The 23,293-nt window shown below is 45.8% G+C and overlaps 1 protein-coding gene across 1 annotated transcript in view; it reads right to left on the bottom strand.

Annotated features, from left to right (window-relative positions):
- Window positions 1-22,920, bottom strand: part of ATP2C1 (ATPase secretory pathway Ca2+ transporting 1) — a 175,734-nt gene extending 152,814 nt beyond the window's left edge. The window contains exon 1 of the mRNA XM_004464741.5: window positions 22,034-22,920. Coding sequence (XP_004464798.1) covers window positions 22,034-22,141 — 108 coding nt within the window. The 5' untranslated portion in view covers window positions 22,142-22,920. The remainder of the gene's footprint in view (window positions 1-22,033) is intronic.
- Window positions 22,921-23,293: the final 373 nt, after the last annotated feature.

Below are 23,293 nucleotides of genomic sequence, written 5' to 3'. Positions count from 1 at the left end.
GGACCTCCCATGTAGTAGGCAGACGCCATATCCATTGGGCCAAGTCCGCTTCCCAGACCGTCCTTTTATAACCTACAAAGCTGAGACTTAGACAGACATGAAAGTTTCCATTTAATATCAAAGCCAGGAGTCAAATATCTACCTGTGCTTCAATTACCTTAATGATTCCACAATGTCCCATAGAGAATGTAGAGGGAGCCGCTGTGCTTAATGAATTACGTTTTGTAGTTTATCATTCTGTTTCATTAAATTCCTGCCTCTTTCAACTTGATGGGTCCCCCTCCGTTGATAGAGACTAATTCCTGAGCTAGGGTATCTGCCTCATAGCTCATTTGATGACATTCAAGACTGTATTTTTAATAAGGACTTGATTTTCAAACATTCTGATCACTGTCTACCGCTATTCACTTGTTCTTATTTAACCTTCAGATACCACCACTGCATAAATCATGCTCCAAGCAGAAGCGATTCTAGAATCCCTTGAGTTTATTATCTTCTCAAAGTTGAAAAGTACTGCTAAAATAGGAATATAATTTTATAAGTAACTAATCACAGGTTTCTAAGAGAGATTATTCAATAGGCAATTGAGATGTTCATTAAAATGTTCTATTGAAAATTCAACAAAGTACATATTAAACACGTATCTGAGGCTCTGAAAGCTACAAACAGTATTAGGAATACTGATTTTAACTTTCCAAGTGGTTAAAATTTTCTTTATTCTGAGTCTTTATAATTATATTTGCATGCTAAACAGGGTAGGTGCGAGGGAAAGATTGAGAGATTTCATTTCTCCCACTGAGCTCGCTCCCTAGTCTGTTTGCTCGCTGTTTTTGCTCATTGTTTGCATGTTGTCTGTTTTGTTTGTTTGTTTTTTGGGGGGGTTCTTTAGGAGGCACCAGGAACTGAACCCAGGACCTCCCATGTGGGAGGCAGACACCCAACTGCTTGAGCCACATCTGCTTCCAAGAGATTTCATTTTTAATGTTAAGACCTCATAATTGCTCTAAATAAGAGAACATGAAGGACATAACAACTATTACACCTTTTTTATATCCCACAATTTAAATCAGCAATTAAAATTCTCAGTTGCTGGATCTTTTAATTGGTAAATGCTTATAATAAGGAATTGGAGAGCTAGAAACACGTCTTAGATGATATTCTTACGGCGAAGACTTTGCCCACTGACTCTCGCGTCCCTGAGGGTTTATGCCCACTGAGGGATGGGCAGCTGCGGTCGAGAGCCGTCATCCGCGGCCTGTGAAGCTGTGAGCTCCTCCTCAGGACCGCCGTCACCCTGGCTTCCACAGCGACGCCCACTAATACCTGGCCGTGCTACCCTGGGAAGGCGTGCCAACCTCTGCCAACTTTGATTTTGAAAAGACGCATCATCACACTTGATGCAAAACTACTTCAGATGATTCCTGTCACCTGCAGACATGTTAGAAATGCAGATTTGGGGTCCTGCTCCTACCTCCTGAGTTAGCCAGGCTGGGTGGGGGTCCAGCAGTCTGCGTTTTAACCGGTGACTCCAATGCACACTAATGCCTGAGAACTGGCTTACAAGAAGCACAAAATCGGCATCTTAAAATGCTTTGATCATTCTGGTAGCCGGCAGTTCTAAAGCACAGAGGGAGAGTATGTATCAATATTTTAAGCCTCCTCCAAGCTTAAGCCTCTTAAACCATAAAGAGGAACTTGAACTCGGTCGAATATAAAGTTGTTATTTTAAAAGACCAGGGGGGATAAAAATAAAAAATAAAAAAAGGACAAGGGGAAAGAGCTTTATGATCCTAAAGAGAGCCTACCTCCCTCTTAGGTAACAGTATCACTTTAGCACAGCCCTGGGCTGGTACAGATAAGAACAGAAGTCAGAGGCAGTGCAGCAGGGATGCAGCTGCAGTGCGCTCCAGCTGTGAAGTCCGCCTTTGTTCTCGTGTTTCAGGTCAGGACTTTTGGAACAAAGCTTCTTGGACCAGCGCTAACAGGCTCTCGCAGCACCAGGGGACGGCCTGCACACAGTAAATAGAAAATGCTCTTCTCTTGAAAGAGTATCCTTCAGAGAAAGAGTTGCATCATTGTTAAAAAAAAAAATCAGGTATAACATTTCAGAGGCTAAAAAGACTTTTAAATACATTATGCAGAAATTGGACAGGACAAAAGGGTACTTTTTCCAAAGTGAAATAAGACTTTATACTATTTGCTCTATTCAATCTCTTTCAACAATTTGATTGTAAGCTCATTAAGTAAAGCTAAAATACTTCTATAGTTGCTTTTATTTATTCTGAGATGTGCTTATAAGCCATGGTGTATCTCAGTGGTGAATCTTATAATAGGGCTAATGGTACAGGACATAATTAAAAGGATGACTTACATTTAAGGACAGTGTTCACAGCTACAGCACAGAAAGAGGACTCAGCAAGAGTTTCTACTAAATGAAGGCTATGCATGAGAAAGTGGAACATCTGATACATTACCAGTGAACAATGTTCAGTAACAAAATCCAAAAATTCAGCATAAAGGTGGTTTTTTTCCTGAGTATCAGGCAAGTTACAGTAATTATGTTATAAATGCAAATAAGAGATGGGTTTGCAGAAGGCTTGATTACATGTTAATGAATTCTTAAAGACATTAGTGCTGTTATAATTTTTCTACCGTATAATCTTCAACAGCCATAGCGTGCCTTTCTCTCTGTGTGTGTGCACTATCTGGCCTGCTTGGAAGGAGAGTAAATGGGGTGTTTAATATTAATTAGACCAATAGATGAGTATGGAGAACCGTTTGTATTTGCAAATAATCCCTTTGCAAATAATTAGTCATTCCCAAATAACGATGGGGGTGGGGCGTGTGAGCCTTGAGATTTGGCAATACCAGAACCTCTCCATCTCCACGGTCCTGTTTACTCTGGAACAAACTGCAGGGAGCAAACAGCCTAAACCTTGTCCCAGGGGTTGGGGACCGCATAGGACAGCCTCTCTTGAAGCCTCCCTGTGGCGCGGACTCTTGCGTGTGGCAGTGTAACACCGTTTTTGCTCATCCCATTCCTCCAAGCTGGGTTTTCCTGGACACCGAGGACGCTCAGCCTCAGGACTCTGGCCTGCAGGGCCCCTCCCCAGCCCTGTGCGGGACGAGCCGTGTTCTCACGTCTCACATTCTGGAAAAATTTGCAAAAGCTATTTTCCCTGCAACTGATTTTAGAGCACTCTTTTTCTTTTTTTAAAGATTTATTTATGTCTATCCCCTTCCGTCCCCCTGCCCCCATTGTGTGATCTCTGTGTCCACTCACTGTGTGTTTTTCTGTGTCCACTTGCACACTCGGTGGCACCAGGAAACTGTGTCTCTTTTTGTTGTGTCATCTTGCTGCGTCAGCTCTCCGTGTGCGCAGCGCCACTCCTGGGCAGGCTGCACTTTTTTCCTGTAGGGCATCTCTCCTTGCAAGGCACACTCCTTGTGCATGGGGCTCCCCCACTCAGGGACGCCCCTGCATGGCACAGCACTCCTTGCATATGGCAGCACTGCTTGTGGGCCAGCTCACCGCACAGGTCAGGAGGCCCTGGGTATGAATCCTGGACCTTCCATGTGGTAGACAGACACTCTATCAGTTGAGCCATGTCTGCTTCCCAGAGCACTCTTTTTCTGACTTTGCCTTCACATTTCCCGTCCTGCCAGGCACATTGGAGTGGCCATGGGCGTATTTTGGATCTGGCTCAGAAACAGTTACAATTTAGATGGTGGGAAGCGGACGTGGCTCAACTGATAGGGCGTCCTCCTACCACATGGGAGGTCCAGGGTTCCAACCCAGGACTACCTGACCCGTGTGGTGAGCTGGCCCACGTGCAGTGCTGATGCGCACAAGGAGTGCCGTGACATGCAGGGGTGTCCCCAGCGTAGGGGAGCCCCACGTGCAAGAAGTGCGCCCTGTAAGGAGAGCCTCCCTGTGCAAAAAAAAGCACAGCCTGCCCAGGAATGCACCGTACACACGGAGAGCTGACACAGCAAGATGACGCAACAAAAAGACATAGATTCCGAGCGCCACTGACAAGAATGCAAGCAGAAAAAGAAGAACACACAGCAAATGGACACAGAGCAGACAATGGGGGGGGGGGGGAATAAAAAATAAATCTTTTTTTAAAAAAAGATTTCGATGGTGTTTGGTTTGGGGGGCTTGTGCACGTGGCCTGCAGTCGCTCCTGTGTGCGGTTCAGATCGCTGCTGTCCTCGTGGGGAAGTGACCCCAGGGGTGCTCTGACCCCTGCTGTACTAGGTCACAGGGCCCACAAATGTGTCCCACGGCGCCCAGGTCCTGAGGCTGTGGGTAGAGACAGAGGCCAGAAACTAGCGATAGAACTTTCTAGGCTCTAATGCATAAAAATGAGCCATGCTGAAGTAAAGGCTGCATCATCTTTCTATCACCGCTCCAGACAATCTCACGGAAGAGATTACTCTGCAGCCAAAAATGTGGGAGCAAACGACTTAGGGCGTGCCAGTTAGCTAAGCCGTTCTTCTGGATTTTGTGATGGTTGTAAAAGCTGTCACTCAATATTTGTTGTGATTGCTTTTTCCATTCTAAATAATCACTTTAGTTATCTGCTATTCACAATTTTGTATTCTTTCTCTTTAAAGGAAGTCCCCCAAATTGAATAGCGTTCAAATCCCTCAAAAACCTGGATCTCTCCTTATATTCCTTGTTAGAGAAAGGATTTTAAATATCTTAACTGCCACAGTAATATGATGGTTTTATTTTTTAACCCGTCATTCTCAATAAATGAAAGAAAAATCAAATATCAAAGAAAGATGGAAAGAAGAAGAGGAGGAGGGAGGGGAAGGAGGGAGCGTGGAGCCCGCCCTTAGGGGTGGCCGTGCGAGGGAAGGACTCAAGCTTTGGAGTCCACCAGCCTGAGCTAAAATCCTACGCCGTCACTTAGGAGCTGAGGGCCACGTCCTCACCTCTCTGAACCTCAGTTCTCTCACCCAAAAAATGGGTATTTTGTGAGGTTATCATGGGGATTAAATGACAACGTAGGTAAAACACCTTGCAAAGTGCATGGCACATATTAAGGCATTCAATAAAAATCAAAACTTTCTTAGTCTTGAATGCATAGTCCAAACGGTATTTCCTGAACTAGCCTTACTAATGCTCTGCCTTCAGGATAAGCAGGAAAGAAATAATCCCAGCAAATTGCGAACAGTGCAACGTATGTGGGGAGTTAAGGTGTGGAACTGCTCAAGATGTGAAACTAAACCCTCTTCTGCTATGAAAAGCATATCACAGCTGAACCGAGAGGTCAAATGTGATATCAGATTGAAGAATCTGGATAAAAAGCTATACCGCAGTTCACAGGAAGAGATTTTGCATGGAGTAAAGGTGCTTATTTCAAAGACAAAGCCAACATTTTAGTATTCACCCATTTACTAGCTCCTGCACTTCAAAGGCCTTGGTGCTGCCTGGATTAGGAAAGTCTCCAAGCTGATGAGACCACGAGGCGCTCAGGAGTCCCCAGGGGCCGGGGGTCTCCCACACAGACCCTGACCGCTCCCAGCCGGGACAGTGCAGAGAGAAGGAAGCACGTTCAGAGGGGCCCTAAGAGCAGCAGGCTGGTAGAATTACGACAGAAAAGCTGACGGTAGAGAGGCTTCATATTGAGGGGGGGGGGACACAGTGGTTAAAATGCCGTCAAATACCCTGAAATTTCTCAGCAGGCTTGTCCATCAGTGAGTGAGTTAGTTACCTCCCCATAGTATGGAGGGGGTTATAAAACCTGCACATCACTGACTCACAGCCTCCCCGCAATTGCGCCCACTGCTCACGGCACTTCCTCTGGAGCCTCTCAAGGGCATCCAGTCTTTTCTCTATGAGTTAGCCTTCGGTGTTCTTAGAGGAAAAAATCACATGAACAATAATCCCTCCTCCACGCGTCTCCTCCTCCCAGAGCCTGCCGTCGAGGTTCTTTGCGTGCTTCCGTCTCGGGGTCGTGTTCCTTACCCCACTCACTCATCCCACAAACTCGGGCTCCGTGCCCCCAGCTGGCAAGCACCTCGTTCGTTGTCTGGGACATGTTGGGATCCCACAGCCCCACAATGACGCAGAAAATCCCTGCTGGGGTGAAGGAGCAAAGGGGAGCTCCACGGGGCCCTGGAAGCATGGAATGGGACAAGGGGGGGATTCAGAAAAGGCTGCCCTAAAGTACCGGCCCTGAGCTAAGACCCGAAGGATGGGGAGGCCTGGTCACGGGGTGGGGGTGAGGGGTATTGGAAGGCGCCCTTTGGGAGGCGGGGTGGAAACGGGGCACGGGAAGGAAGGCCCCACGGCCGGGAGGCCGAGCAGGGGGCCGGGCCCACGCAGCTGCGGGTGGTGAGCCCACCCAGGCAGGAACGGCTGGAGCCACCCAGGGGATGAGCCAAGGGCCGCGGCCCGGGCGGGCGGGCGGGGGCGAGAAGCACTGAGGGACACGGAGCTCCAGGCAGGAGTGGTGAGGCGCGCGCGCCAGGGCAGCAGGCTGCAGAGCTGGGCTGACGAGGGGAGTGGAGGGGGGGAACTGAGGGACGTGGTCGTGGATCAGCCCGTGGCTGAGGGAGCAGGGAACGCCCGGCAGGCCTCCTGAGTCCCTGAGTGACAGGACGGCGGTGGTGGCGCCATTTCTTGGAAGGGACGGCCGTCACAGAAAGCCGCCACCTTCCTCGAGCCACTGGGCACCCTAAGGCTGTGGGGGAAATGGGGGTGCTTTTCTTCCCGATAAATATACGCCCCCCCTTTTTTTTCTTCCTTCAGATAGAGGAGACGGTTCTAATTACCATGAAAAAGTAGTTCAATTTTCAATGTCATGTGTAATAGCCAGAAATATTAAGGCTCAGTTTCACAGCAATTTAACTGTCAGTGTTGCCTCTCTGTGATTAAATTCCCTCACAGGAGTGGTGTAGGGTTCTGCACTCCATCTGAAATTCCATGGGGGTAATCTTGCCCCCTTCTCCTGGAGGGTGGGAGCTTTTTCTCCACCCAAGCACAAGAACACAGGGCCTTTGATTTTCCCCTGAGATGTTGCGGCAGTTTGAGGCTATGAATCCAAAAAAAGGATAGATTACGTCTGTAAACTAATCTGTTTCTCTGGGTGTGATACCCTCTGATTGCATTAAATTCAGCTGAGGGGGCTGCGATTAGATTATGTGATAAGCTTGCTTTGGGCTTTGATTGGACTGCCTCAGGGGGCGTGACTCAGCTGAGCCCCCACCCACGTGCTGGACCTGGTATAAACAGACACAAATGGAGACAGGCACAGGAGAGAGGCTCTGTCAGTTTTGATCCTGCCAGTGACAGAAAGGAGAAGGATCACACGCCGAGGCCCCAGGGGAGAAGAGCCATTCGCCCAGGAGCTGCAGCTGAGGTTGGGGGCGAGCGGGCCAGCGAGACGGCCTCCTGTAGGAGGCCTGGAAGAAACGAGGCCTAAGTCAGGAGAGGACTGTGCGATCACGTCCAGGAAGCCTCGAGGCTGGGCCCACGGGGGAGGGGGAGGAGGGGGATGAGGAGGGGGCGGGGAGGGGGTGGGGGGGAGGAAGGAGAGCCCAGGCCGGGGCCAGCCGCCATCTTGCTTCTACACCTGGCAGCCGACTCTGGTGAGAAAGCACCTCTTGGGGGGCCTTGAGTTTGAGTTCTTGTGGCTTTTACCCCAAATAAACCCCCTTTACAAAAGCCAACAGATTTACGGTACTCTGCACTGGCACTCCTTTGGCTGACTAATACAAATATCACTGGAAGAGACTATCAATAGTAGTACATGATATTTTGTTTTTGTTTAATTAGGGAAGTTGTGGACTTACAGAAAAAAAAAATGCCTAAAATACAGGGTCCCCATATCCCACCTACGGTGGTTTGAAGCTGTATGTGTCCCAGAAAACCCCGTTCCTAGATGAACTCCTTTCCCGTGGGCGGAAACCCAGCCAGGCAGGACCTCCGACGAGGCCACTTCAGGTGAGGTGTGGCCCCTCAGTCAGGACGGGTCTCAGCCTAAAGCTGGAGTCCTTTATGAGCAGAGTGAGATTCAGACGACAGGGGAGCAGCCAGAAGCTGAAATCAGTGGGACTGGGCGAGAAGGGAGAGGCCAGGACACGCCGCCACGTGCTTGCCCTGAGACAAGCTGAGGACCGAGTGTCACCAGCAGGCAGCCCAGAGCACCCCTGCGTTGTTTGTTACACTTGATGAAAGCATGTTTATAATTGCATGTTAACTGTAGTCCATGGTTTAACATAGGATTCACTGAGCTGTGCATTTCCATGGATTTTTTTAAAAAAATTTTTATGCTAGTAACATATATATAACCTAAAATTTCCCCCATTTAACCACATTCAAATATTCGGAGGTGATAATTACATTCACAATGTTGTGCTATCATCATCACTATCCGTTACTAAAACTTTTACATCATCCAAAATAGGAACTCTGAACATTTATGACTTATGTATTTCCCATGTCCACCCTGTCTCTTAGGAACCCATAATTTAGATTCTGACTCTATAAGTGTGCTTATTCTAATTATTTCGTCTCAGTGAGATCATAGAATATTTATCTTTTTATGTCTGGCTTATTTCATTCAACATGATGTCTTCAAGAGTCATTCATGTTGTTACACATAGAAGAGTTTCATTCCTTTTTATGCCAGAAAAATATTCCATTGTATGATTGTGTATATACCACTTTTTGATTAGCCATTCATTGGTTGATGGACACTAAATTGCTTCCATCTTTTGGCAATTGCGAATGTCGCTAGGAACATTGTTGTACAAATATCTGCTCAAGTCTGTGATCTCAATTCTTTTTGATATATAGAAGTGGGATTTCCAGGCCATACAGTAATTCTCTACTTAACTTCTGAGGAAGCACCAAACTGTCTTCCACAGTGGCTACACCATTTTATACTCCCACCAGCAGTGAATTCATGTTTCTGTTTCTCCACATCTCCATCACTTGTAATATTGTGGTTTTTTTTTTAATAGTAGCCATTTTTGTGGGCATGAGATGTTATCTCATTGTGGTTTCTATTTGCATTTCCCTAATGGCTAGTGATATTGATCTTTTCATGTGTTTTTTGGTCATTTGTATTTCTTCTTTGGAAAAATGTCTATTCAAGTATTTTGCCCATTTTCAAATTGGGTTATTTTTGTCTTTTTGTGTTGAGTTGAAGGATTTCTTTCTATGTTGTGGATATTAAACCCATTTTGGGGGAAGCGGACTTGGCCCAGTGGTTAGGGTGTCCGTCTACCACATGGGAGGTCTGCGGTTCAAACCCCGGGCCTCCCTGACCCGTGTGGAGCTGGCCCATGCACAGTGCTGATGCACACAAGGAGTGCCCTGCCATGCAGGGGTGTCCCCCACGTAGGGGAGCCCCACGTGCAAAGAGTGCGCCCCGTAAGGAGAGCCACCCAGTGTGAAAGAAAGTGCAGCCTGCCCAAGAATGGCGCTGCCCACACAGAGAGCTGACACAACAAGATGACACAACACAGATTCCCATGCCGCTGACCACAACAGAAGCAGGCAAAGAAGAAGACGCAGCAAATAGACACAGAGAACAGACAACTGGGGCAGGGGGGAAGGGGAGAGAAATAAATAAATAAATCTTTAAAAAATAAATAAACCCCTTTTGGATGTTTGGTGTGCTGATTTGAAACATGTTCTTAAATTTAACCCATTCCTATTCTCGGTAGGACTTTTTGATGGGGTTACTTAAGTTAGGATAATCCTATTACTGGAGTCATTTATAAGCAGAATGAAAACTCAAACAGAGAGAAGAAAGCCATGGAAGCAAGAAGCTGCAGTCCAACCGCACCCAGAAGAGAACAGAGAGGCCAGGAAACACACCTTGTGCCTTGCCGTGCGACGAGCTAAGGACCGAGGGTCGCCAGCAGCCAGCCCCCATATGCCACCATCTTCTGGAAGAAAGCATTGCCTAAATGACACCTTTATTTGGACTTTTTCTCAGCCTTAATCCATGAGCAAATAAATTCAGTTGTTTGACCCAACCCATTCCATGGTATTTACCAGAGCAGCCCGTGAAATTAAAACATGTGGTTTCCAAATATTTTCTCCCATTGTGTAGGTTTTTGCTTCTCTTTCGTGATAAAGTACTTTGATACACAAAAGTTTTAAATTTTTATGAGGTCCCATTTATCTATTTTTTCCTTTTGTTGCTTGTGCTTTGGATGTAAAGTCAAAGAAACCATTACTAACACACATCCTGAAGATACTTCCCTAGGTTTTCTTCTAGGAGCCTGATAGTTCTAGTATAAAAGACCTTATATTTAGGTCTTTGATCCATTTTGAATTAATTTTTGTTTATGGTGTGAGGTAGGGTTCCAATTTCATTCTTTTGTTTATGATCATCCAGTCTTCCCAGCACTAATTGTTGAGACTGTTCTTTCTCAATTGAATGGTTTTTGTCCCCTTTTCAAAAATCAGTCAGCCATAAAAGTGAGGATTGGTTTCTGAACTCTCAATTTGATTCTTTGGTCTATTGTTCTCTTGTACCAGTACCATGCTGTTTTGATTACTGTGACTTTGTAGTAATTTTTTTAAGGAGGTACTGGAGATTAACTGAGGACCTCATACATAGGAAGCAGGTGCTCAACCACTGAGTTACATCCACTCCCCAATGATAGTTTTTTCATCTATTTGTTTGTTTGTTTTGTTTCTAGGAAGTACCAGGGATTGAACCCAGGACCTTATACATGGGAAGTAGGCTCTCAACCACTTAAGCTACATCTGCTCCCTATAATAAATTTTAAGATCGGAAGTCTGAGTCCTCCAACTTCATTCTTTTTCAAGATGGCTTTGGCTATTCATGGCTCCTTGTCCTTCCAAATAAATGTGATGTTTGGTTTTTCCATTTCTGCAAAAAAGGTTGTTGGAATTTTGATTGGGATTGCATTGAATCTGTAAATCACTGTGGGTAGAATTGAGAACTTCATACTATTTAGTCTACCAATCTTTGAACTTGGAATGTCTTTCCACTTATTCAGGTCTTCTTTGATTTCTTTCAGCAATGTTTCATTTTATTTTATTTTTTAATTTTAGCAATATTTTATTGTTTTCAGTATACAAGTCCTTTACCTCACTGGTTAGATTTATTCTCAGATATTAATATTTGATTTTTTTAGTTTTTATAAATGTATTTTTTCTCAATCTCTTGTTTTGATTGTTTATTAATAGTGTATAGAAACACCACTGATTTGAGGGGGTTGATTTTGTACCCCACTACTTTGCTTACTTCATTTATTAGGCAAGGAGCTTTGTTGCAGATTTTTCAGGGTTTTCTGTATATTGGACCATGTCATCTGCAAAAAGGGTAAGTTTTGCTTCTTTCTTTCCAATTTGGATGTCTTTTATTTCTGTTTCCTGCCTTACTGCTCTGGCTAGGATTTCCAGTGCATTGTTGAATAACAGTGTTGACAGTAGGCATCCTTGACTTGTTCCTGATCTTAGAGGGAAAGCTTTTATTCTTTCACCATTGAGAATGTTAGTTATTAGTTTTTCATATATGCCATTTACCATGTTGAAGAAATTTCCTTCTATTCCTAGTTTTCTGTTTTATCAATAAGGGATGTGGGATTTTGTCATATGTCTTTTCCACATCAACAGAGATGCTCATGTGTTTTTTTCCTTCATTCTGTTAATGTGGTGAATTACATTAACTGATTTTCTTACGTTGAACCACTCTTGCATACCTGGGATAAATCTCACTTAATCATGATGTATAATTCTTTTAATTTGCCATTATATTTGGTTTGCTAGTATTTTGTTGAGAATTTCTGTATCTATCTTCAAAAGAGAAATTGGCCTGTAATTTTCTTTTCTACAGTATCTTCATTTGGCTTTGGTATGAGGGCAATGTTGACCTCATAGAATGAATTAGGCAGTGTTCCCTCAAATTTTTGGAACCATTTGAGCAGGAATGTGTTAATTCTCATTGGAATGTTTGGTAGAATTCCCCTGTGAAGCCATCTGGTCCTGGGTTTTCAGTTGGTGCTGGTTTTTGATTACTGATTCAATCTCTTCATTGGTTATTGGTTTGTTAAGATCTTCTATTTCTTCTTCTTTCTGTATAAGTAGTTTGTGTGTTTCTAGAAAATTGCACATTTCATCTAGGTTATCAAATTTGTTGGTGTAGTATTGTTCATGGTATTCTCCTGCAGTTGTCCTTTATTTCTCTCTCTTTCTCCCTCCCTCCTTCCCTCCCTCCCTCCCTCTCTCTCTCTCTCTCCCCTTTTTCTTCATTATTCTAGCTGAAGGTTTGTCAATTCTGTTGATCTTTTCAAAGAACCAACTTGTGGTTTGTTGATTCTCTCTATTGCTTTTTATACTCTGTTTCATCTATCTCTGCTCTAACCTTTGTTATTTCCTTTCTTCTGCTTGCTTTGAGGTTAGTTTCCTCTTCTTTTTCTAGTTCTTCCAGTTTTACAGTTAGGTCTATGATTTTAAATCTTTCTTTTTTTAAATGTAGGTATTTAGAGCTACACATTTCCCTCTCAGCACCGCCTTTGCTGCATCCCATGAGTTTTTATAGATTGCGTTTTCATTTTCATTTGCCTCACTTATTTCCTCATTTATTTTGTGATATCCTTTTTAAACCATTGGTTAAGAGTATGTTAATTTCCACATACTGAATTTTTCATTTCTCCCTCTGTTATTGATTTCTAGCTTCCTTTTATTGTGTTTGAAGAAGATACATTGTATGACTCCAATTTTTAAAATGTATTGGGACTGATTTTGTGACCTAAGATATGATCTATCCTGGAAAATGATCAGCGTGCACTTGAGAAGAATGTGTATGCTGTTGTTGTTGGATAAAGTGTTCTATATATTTCTGTTTGGTCTAGTTGGCTTAGAATATTGTTTGAATCTTCTACTTCCTTACTGATCTTCTGTCTAGATGTTCTATCCATTATTGAAAGTGGTGTATTGAAGTCTCCTACTATTAATGTAAAACTGTCAATTTCTCCCTTAAAATCTGTCAGGATTTGCTTCATATATTTGGGGCTCTAATGTTAGGTGCATACGTATTTAGAGTTGTTATGTCTTCTTGTTGAATTAACTCCTTTATCAGAATATAATGACCTTCTTTGTCTCTTGTAAATGTTTTTTACTTGAACTCTTATTTTATCTCATATTAGTATTCCTAACCTCACTCTCTTTGGGGTACTACTTCCATGGTATATTTTCCCCATCCTTTCACTTTCAGTTTACTTATGTCTTTGAATTTAAGGTGAATCTCTTGTTGATAGCATATAGCTAGATCATGCTTTTTTAAATCCATTCTGCCAAGCTCTGCTTTTTGACTGTAGCTTTAATCCATTTACATTTAAAGTCATTTACTGATAGTGTAGGGCTTTCTTCTGTCATTTTGCTATTTAGTCTTTGTCTCATACATTTTTGTCACTCAATTCTTCCATTAATGTCTACTTTCATATTTATTTGATTTTTCATATTGTATCATTTGAGTTCCTTCTCATTTCTATCTGGATATATTTTTCATATATTTTCCTTGTGGTTACCAAGAGATTAAAATTTAATATTCTAAATGTTTAACAATCATATCTGACTTGATACCAGTTTGACTCCATTAGCAGACACACATGCTGTGCCTGTACCTCTCCTTCTCTGTACCTTTTTTGCACTTGTTACAAATTATATCTTTGTACAGTTATATGTTCAAAACCATATATTCATTGTCACTTGTTATGCATTTGCATGTTAGCACCTGTAGGAAGTAAGAAGTGGAGTTATACTACAAAAAATACAATAGTAGTAGCATTTGTAATTACCCAAAAGGTTACCCTTCCTAGAGACCTTTATTTCTTTTTCCTCTTTTTTTTCCTCTATTTTTTAAAAAATGTTACATTAAAAAAAATATAAGAGGTTCTCATATACTCCCCCTCCCCTTCACCCCACTCCTCCCACATCGACAACCTCTTTCATCACCGTGGGACATTCATTGCATTTGGGAATACATTTTGGTGCACTGCCATACCACATGGATAATGGTTTACATTGTAGTTTACACTCTCCCCCAGTCCACCCAGTGGGCCATGGCAGAACATACAATGTCCAGCATCTGTCCCTGCAGTACCACTGAGGGCAACTCCAAGTCTCGAAAATGCCCCACATCTCATCTCTTCTTCCCTCTCCCTGCCCTCAGCAACTACTGTGGCCACTGTCTCCACATCGATGCTACAATTTCTTCCATTACTAATCACAATAGTTGCATAGTAGTATATCAGTAAGTTCATTCTAATCCATACCCCATTCCTCCATCCTGTGGACCCTGGGATGTTCTCTCCACCTCTATATCAAGAGGGGGCTTAGATTCCACATGGATGAGGGATGCAATTCTGCTTTCAGTTGTAGGCACTCTTGGCTCCCTGGTGCGGTGGATGACCTTCTTCACTTCCCTGTTAGCTGGCCGGGGTAAGTCCAATAATCCAGAGGGTAGGAGTTGCAAGTCCGCTGAGGTCTTTATGCCCCTTTGGAACACTGCCCAGAGTCTTTTCCTTTCAGCCTAAAAAACTGCCTTTAGCATTATTTGTCAGGAAGGTCTAATGGTGAAGACTTCCTCAGCTTTTGATTGGGAACATTTTAATCTCTCCCTCATTTTTAACAGAAAGTCTCACTGGATATAAAATTATTGGCTGGCAGTTGATTTCTTTCAGCACTTTGAGTATTTCAACCCACTGGCTTCTTGCCTCCGTGGTTTCTGTTGCAAAACCTGCACGTGCCCTAACTGGGGCTTCCTTGCATTACTACACAGCTCGCTGCTTTTCCGGTACGGTCCTCACTCTTCCCTGACGCTGTGCAGTGTTTCTCAGTGATGCACAGTCCCGCCCTTGCAGACAGCTGTTGTGGCGGGGAGATCACTGGAGCGTCCTACCTGCCATCTTCCCTCAATCCCACAACATTAATGAAAGACTTTTAGAAACATAAACTTGGTAATCAGTAATTCTCAATGTGTAACCAACTCACATTAAAGAGCTAGAAACACTCAACCCTTCTTAAAACCAGCGGTAGCAAAATGTCTAATATTTCACCCAGGGAAGGCAGACCCTACACCAGCAAACCTCAAATCCTCATGTAGCATCCCAAATTTGAACATAGATTTTTTTTTTTGGAGGGGGGGGGAAATCCTTAATTTTTGTCTTATTATTTGCAGCAGATATAAGAGACAAAATGAATAACTAAATTTCCAAAGTTCTAATTAAGTTTAAATAGTTATTTAACAACCAGCTTTGAGCTTAGCATTCATTAAGACATAAAAAATGAAAATCCAGTGCTCCTGCTCAACCTAGAAAGTCTCTTAAGCCAGTGAAGAAAAAGGTTAGAAGAGCCCCCAAAATGAAATTTGGTTCCAATCCTTAATTTAAAAATAGCCCCCGTGCCTTCCTCCTGGCTCCCAAAGCCACTCCCCTTGTTTTGAGGAGATTCACCTTTAAACAGGCAGGCTTTGTCAGGGCAGCTCTTAGATGATATTTCTTGTTCAGAAAGACGACTTGCTTTTCAGAAGAGTGGGCACGACCGGTGCAGACGGCCGGTTAAATTAGCCACCTGCGTGAGAGCCCTCGCCTGTGGACGCCGCAGCGGAGCAGATCAGGCTACTGAGGCTACTCAGAGGAGCGCAGGTCCAGCGACTGCCCTGGGAGAGCAGGCTCCCCACCGCGTCCATCAGGGCACCTGCTGTTGACCAGTGACCCCAGGCGCCCCTGCGCTCGGACCAGCTGCAGAATTCTTCCCTCTGCTTGGGAGTCATCTCGCTTTTCTCTGTCTCTCCCAGGCTCCACAACACATCTGGTAAAGAACATTGAACCGAGAGTCAAACGAGCCAATTTTCCTCCCAGCTCCGGCACAAATGTGCTGTGACTTCGAGTAGCTCTTTTAATCTCCGACAGTAGTTCCATATCCATAAAATAAATTGCTCCACACAATTTCCCTAGGTCTCGCCAGCCTCTGCTGAGGGTAGTGACCTGTTTTCCCCATCTTTTACCCTCACCTGCACCACAGCGCCTCAGCCCCTGACGCGCCCAGCCTCGCAGCTTCTCTGCTGAGGGAGGCCTCCTTCCTTCACTCAGTTACATAAACGCATCACCTGCATGTGCCAGACTCACGCTTGGTACTGGGGTAAAATAGCAAGGGAAAAGCACGTTCCCTGCCCTGGGGTGGAACAAGGTTTTCATTTAAAGAAGAGAATTCTGGCTGCTATGAGGAACGTGGATTGCAGGTTAGCAAGAGTGAAGGTGAGGAGGCAAATTAGAACGCTGCTGGGGGAAGCGGACATGGCTCAACAGCTAGAGCATCCGCCTACCATATGGAGGGTCCAGGGTTCATACCCAGGGCCTCCTGACCCATGTGGTGAGCTGGCCCACGTGCAGTGCTGCCACACAAGGAGTACCCTGCTATGCAGGGGCGCCCCCGCGTAGGGGTGCCCCTCACGCAAGGAGTACACCCTGCAAGGAAATCCACCCTGCGTGAAAAAAGCGCAGCCCATCCAGGAGTGGCGCCGCACACACGGAGAGCTGATGCAGCAAGATGACGCGACAAAAAAAGAGATGCAATTTCCTGGTGCTACGTGACAAGAATGCAAGCGGACACAGAAGAACACACAGTGAATGGACACAGAGAGCAGACAACGGGGAAGGGGGGGAGAGAAATAAATAAAATAAATCTTTAAAAAAATGCTGTTGCAATAGTCGAGAGACAGGGTAGTGCAACAGTGCTGGTGGGGTGAAGTGGGGGCTTCAGTAACTCTTCAGAAGAGGAACTGACGGGGCTCGCTCTGCAAACGATTTGCAAGGGCAAGCGAGGAAGGAAGCGGGGCTGTTGAGGGGACCCCAGGTCTCTGGTTGGCTGTGGGGACACCTGGAGACAGGTAGGTTTGGGGATGGGGCTAAGTCTACAAGAAACTCAGACGGAGCGTTCCAGGGGGCAGCCGCACGTCCAAGGCTGACACGCAGAGAGGGCGAGGGGATGAGCCTGCCGGAGCTGCTGGCAAGGGCTTAGCTCTCCAGGGAGAGACAGCAGCCACCTGCATCTGCTCAGAAACCGTCCTTTCGTGCAGCTCGACCTGGCATCCGAGAGCAGGGCTCCTGGGCACCCACAGCGGATCCCACCGTCCCTCCAGCGGCCCCCAGCGGCCCGAGCCCAGAGCAAGTGCTGGGTCCGCAGTACTGACAAGAGCGCGCCGGCAGCGCCGTCCATTCCCTTCTCCACAGGCCCAGACATGCGATCCAAATGCTGGCTGTGCCCTCAGCACAGAACCAAGTGATTAGACGTCCCTGCCACACACGTGTCCGGCCTAGGAGCCCAGGTCACCTGCGGGCCGACTGGGCTCGGGCCGCGCCCCCCACACCGCACGGTTGGAACGAGGCTGATCAGCGCGCTTCACGGTCACGTTGTCTCCGTGTCACCACCGCCATCTGAGTAGTGGCCTTCAGCTCCAACCTGTTCAGGGGTTCCGGTTCACGACGGGCCTGCTGCAAGAGAGGCGAGGGGAGCAAAGGCCGCGATGTTCTCAGTTTATCAACAACAGCCTGACCCGCTAATCGGAATAACAGGAACAAACCGGCCCTCGCGGCAAACCGAGCTGACGTGACAGGAGCACAAAGGAGAAGCTTTCGGCAAGAATGGATTTGTGGCCACGTGAGTGACTGGGGCCAGGGAAGAGGCTGTGCGCAGAGACCAGGAAGGAGGCGAGCTCTGTGGGTAAGCCTGCGTCCCTCCGCCCAGGAGCAGGTCCCCCGTACTCCTGCTTGCACGGGGCTCCAAGCTGCGCCCGAGGAAGAGAGTGCGGGAAGCCACCTGGCGCGGCCTGTCCGTGCGTGGACACGAGCTAACGCGGGCTCCACGTTAAGGAGCAGTGAGTTACTCGGCGAGAAAATCGTCTGCCTTGATTCCCTTCCATCCTTGCTCAGGACAATTTCACAGCTGCTGCTAGGATGCTCCAACACCTCTCCTAAAAGCGAATCTTCCTTCTTAACAAATGGAGCAGGCTTCAGGCTAAGGGGTTTCACACGTCACGTTTCCTAGCTAGAAGTTAATGTTATTTACTTTTTAAAAAAGATTTATTTTTTATTTATTTCTCTTCCCTTCCCCACCCCAGCCCCGTTATCTTCTCTCTGTGTCCATTTGCTGTGTGTTCTTCTGTGTCCACTTGCACTGGGAATCTGTGTCTCTTTTTGCTGCGTCATCTTGCTGCGTCAGCTCTCCGTGTGTGTGCGGCGCCATTCCTGGGTAGGCTGCGCTTTTTTTCACACAGGGCGGCTCTCTTTACGGGGCGCACTCCTTGTGTGTGGGGCTCCCCTACACGGGGGACACCCCTGTGAGGCACGGCACTCCTTGAGCACATCAGCACTGCGCATGGGCCCACTCACCACAGACCAGGGGACTCTGGATTTGGACCCTGGACTTCCCATGTGGTAGGCGGACACTCTATCAGTTGAACCAAATCTGCTTCCCTATTATTTGCTTTCATTATATTTATACTTCTCTTTTATATAAGGCCGATCACAGTAGTTTTCCATTTACAGTAATGACATGCAATTTTCTTTTTAAACAAACTTAAGTTTAAAAAGTAAGTGAGGGAAGTGGATGTCTCTCAAGTGATAGGGCTTCTGCCCACCACGTGGGAGGACCTGGGTTCCATCCCTAGGGCCTCCTCGTGAAAATTAAGAAGAGAAAGTGTGCCTGCATGGCAAGCCAGTGCCCGCGTGGTGAGCCAAGTGCCCACGTGGTGAGCCCAGTGCCCACGCAAATACCCGCGCGGTGAGCCAGTGCCCGCGCAAGTGAGTCACGCAGCAAGATGATGACACAACAAGACAGAGATGAAGGGGAGAGTCAAGATGAAGCGCAGCAGAGACCAGGAACTGAGGTGGTGCAGCTGACGGGGAAACTCTCACCCCATCAGAGGTCCCCAGGATTGAGTCCCGGTGAATCCTAGAGGAGAAAGATGAGAAGAGAAGACAAAAAGAGAAACAGATACAGAAGATCACACAGCGAATGGATACTGACAGCAAAAAAAGCAGGTGGAGAGGAGGGGAAGGGAGAAAATAAAAATAAATAATTCTTAAAAAAATTTTTTTAAGAAAGTGATTTAAATATAAATATAGAAAAATATTAAGAAGCTAATCCTACAGGTAGTAAATGCATATGATGAGAATTATGATCACTGTATGTGAATACCTGAAGTTCTGGAAATACCTTCTAGGAGAAAGGTTAACAGTTCACTAGATTTTTCCGGGATTAAGCCTGATAAAAATAGATACAGTTTAAAGCCAGGCAGACAGGATTTCAAATCTTCTTTCAGTTCCTACTAGCTGGTGGCCTGTGCCAGATAGCTTCAGGCCTCCACATCTCCCTCCCCTCGGCTTTTAAAGAGGATCCGTCTTATGAGACTATAAGGATTAGCGACAACAAATGCAGGTTGTAAAATTTAGACATTGTTACACTCCTTTGAAACTTTCCAACCAGCTTTCCAAGGTTCGCTGTGATTGATTCTTCTGCCCTAGTTCTAATTTGGTGAGACATTATATCTGCAGAGCTGTAATTGGTTTTAGAAAGGAATCAAATGTATTGTCTGTCTTTATTTCTCCATTAAGTATTGGAGGAAATAAGGACTCAGCACAATGCTCATCGCTGCTCCTAGGTGGTCCCAAACGGTTGTGAACTGGCGCGACGACCACCCACCCAGCCCCAGCCAGAGGGGTCCGTGTTAAAGTCTAACGTCCTTGCTGAATGCACTTTGTAATGCTTCTTAAATGAACATAAGTATCATCTTTCAATGAAATATTATTCACCCATAAAAAGGAATGAGGTGCTGATACACGCCGTAGTATGGGTGAGCCTTGACGATACCATGCTGAGTGAAATACGCCAGACACAGAAGGCAAGCTATTGTATCATTCCACTTACATAAAATAAGTAGGATGTGCAACTCTATGGGGACAGAAAGCAGATGGCAGGCTACCAGGGGTGGGGGAGAGGGAGTGGGGGTTAGTCATAAGGGCTGCAGGCTTCTGTTTGGGACAATGCAAAAAAAACCAGATGGTGTGGCTGTGATGAATGCCACTGAATCAGGTGCTTGGGAGTGGCTGAGATGGGAAATTTTATGTTGCGTATATGTAGCCACAATTTTTAAAAAAGAGACAGATTAAAGAAACAATGACAATTAAAATGCAATATATGATCCTGGGCTCACTCTAATACTGGAGGGCAAAATGCACCAAAGGACATTAATTGGGACACCTGAAAAAATTAGAATATAGACTGTATAATTTATATCAATGTTAAAATTCTTGACCTTGGTAACTGTACTTACTGTGGCTGCATAAGTGAATATCCATATTCTTAGGAAAGTTATTAAATGTTAAAGGAGCATGATGTGTGCAACCTACTCTCAAATGTTTAGAAAAAAGATAGCTAGATATAGGTAAACTGATAAAACAAAGGTGGTGGAATATTACCAATTGGTAAATCTGGGTATCTGGGAGGGGGCATATGGGAGTTCTCTGTACCGTTTTTGTTTTACTTCTGAAACTTTCCTGGAAGCTTGAAGTTATTTCAAAATAAAAAGTTAAAGTCTATACAAGCAAGATAGCCACATCTCAGAAAACATACGGAGAAATGGGAAAAAACAAACACTAAATCCACAGTCCACGGTGCTGGCCACGTCCCTGCAGCCACTTCTTCCCTCCTCATTCCACGCATCCACTTCTCTCCCCAGAATGAGCGAGGCCTGGCGGAGCCTGAGACCACCTGCCCATTGTCCAGTTGGCAAGAAACACCTGGGAGCACCACCGCGCATCCCTCCAGGTCTCCCTCTCAAAAACCGAATGCTCGCTGAGATTTGGGAACTAAGACAAGACTTGGAAGCTGCGATCCTGACTCCTTCCCAGCTGCCCTAGTGAGTGGTCTGAATGTCCAGCTCCTGTAAATCATTAAACAGTGTAAAAGCAGTTTCCTCCAAAACAAAAATAATTATTTTCATTTTCCAAATTATGTACCAACTTTTTGGGAAACCTGTCATCAGAGGATTTTGTCTGCTGACTTTCGCGTCTAGAAGTGTTTTGTTAAGTGGGTCATCTCACATCACAAAGAACAAATGCAGGGCCACTGGGAATATTCGGCTTGCAGTTTTGCAGTTCTAGTTACAACCTTGATGTGCAATTTACTCTACTGGCGTAATACATATCTTCTTTACCACCCACCACACTTCTTCAGAAATGAGCCACCAGGTTTAAATGTATCAGATATCACTGTTCTAAAAATTTGGTATAATTCATGAAAGCAGTTTTTATAAATGCATTTTCCATAGATTGTAAAAGATAGAATGATATAGATGTCAAGCAATAAAGTGAATTCTTAAACGAGACCTGATGAGGCATTTGAACGGTTTTTGAAAGGCTTAAATGCTCTTAAATGTCCTTAAATGTTCCCACAGGTTAGAGTCTCCTATTAGAAATCCTAATTTTTGATTGGCTGAAAGCCCTGACATTTGCCGTGCTCCACCCCTTGTCCTTCACCAGAAAAACTAAATAGTTACTTGCTAACTCTGAATGATCTCACAGCTCATTAATGATCTGTTGATGTCTATTATACTTAAAATCCACAAAAAGTTTTTTGTCTTGCAAATCCTGGTGGTAGTATTATAATCATGAATACATACAAGAAGACAGGTGTACTTCTAGGGCTTGATATTTTCCTCTGAGATAGTAATAGTTTTGAAATTTGTCTTCGAGGCATTGGAAAATTATCAAGGAAGCCAAATTTAATTCTGATAGTTTAGTCTAGCTATTCCGAAGAAAGAAAAGCACACGGTTTCCTTAGAGAACTCTGGCTTAATCTGAGGATCCAAATGCTCCCGGTTCAAATAACTCCGGCCAGCTGCTTGCCCGCCGGCTGCCCTGCAGGCCCAGTGCCACGCCTGTCCACACGAAACCCCGCAGAGAAGCCACCAAGCAGCCCCAGAAGCCAGCGCCACCCGCTTTCAGGACAAGGTAAACAACGCCATACCTGCTCCTCGGCGCCTGGGCTCCTCAGTGTCGAGAGGTGTTTCCTGATTGCGTGCAAGGGATGTTTTTTGAAATAAGAGAACCTAGTCTGAGGCAACAGATCATCCATGGCGAGGAGATGCCTGCCTGCCAGGAGGCTTCCTGTCCGCCCTTCCCCGTCAGCAACCCCAGAAAGTCAAACTCGGCGTTTCCCTGGGGCCTGGGGGTTTGCTCGCGGCTCATCCACTCGCCTGCAGACAGAGCTGGCGTTCTCCTTCTCCTTGGGGCTTCCTCTTTCGGGTAGAGTTCCTGGTGAAGCCAGACAGCCGAGCAGGAGCACGCTGTAAGGCCAAAGAGACAAGGGGCGGCAGGAGGGGCTGGGGACTGGCCTGCAGAGCGCCAGCTGCCCGCGGTGGCGCGGCCCGTCTTAGCTCCCGTGCGCCCTTGCAGCTTGGCTAATATTAGCTGGCTGGCGGCCTCCACACCCCCAGGCCCTCAGGAGGGTTAATTTTAATTCTTCCGGCGGCTTTTCTGGCTCGGAAGGAGGGCATGACACAGGGGGTTCCCAGTTTCCTCGTAGATTTCTTGTCAGCAGCGCCCAGGCGGCCCGGCGCAGCGTCTCGTGGAGAAGAAGGCTTTAGAGGACTGGTGGGGAAAACCACAAGCCGCCCCAGGCTTCCCCCTGCTGGGATTCGGGGCCGGCGCCGAGCAGGTGCGCCTTCCCGCCACCGCGTCGGGAGCGGCCGGGAGCAGACGCTGCTCTGCCTTGAAGAGCTTCTGTCCTTGGACGGTCGTCGCCAGCCCACAGGCCCGCCCAGGAGCACGCCCCCAGGCTCTGTTATTCTGAGAGTAGGGGAGAGAACATGCTGTCCATTTACTTTCCACTCTCATGAAAAGGATTCCTGCTTTAAAAACCAAAATGAAAATCATGATGAGAGGTCTGTGGTATAAGGATGTAAAATGGTCAAATTTGAAAGGTCACTATTTTTTTTACCATTTAGATGTCACAGGATTTCTTTTTTTTTTTTAAGATTTATTTTTTATTTACTTCTCTCCCCTTCTCCACCCACCCCCCACCCCCCCCCCGCCACCCCCAGTTGTCTGTACTCTGTGTCCATTTGCCGAGTGTTCTTTGTCCGTTTCTGTTGTCAGCGGCACAGGAATCTGTGTTTCTTTTGTTGCGTCATCTTGCTGCGTCAGCTCTCCGTGTGTGCGGCGCCATTCCTGGGCAGGCTGCACTTTCTTTCGTGCTGGGCGGCTCTCCTTATGGGGCGCACTCCTT

The sequence above is a fragment of the Dasypus novemcinctus genome, chromosome 31 (genome assembly GCF_030445035.2).
Source record: "Dasypus novemcinctus isolate mDasNov1 chromosome 31, mDasNov1.1.hap2, whole genome shotgun sequence".
Taxonomy (NCBI): Eukaryota; Metazoa; Chordata; class Mammalia; order Cingulata; family Dasypodidae; genus Dasypus; species Dasypus novemcinctus.
The sequence above is the reverse complement of the archived record's forward strand: the minus strand, read 5'-3'. Positions and strand labels throughout refer to the sequence as shown.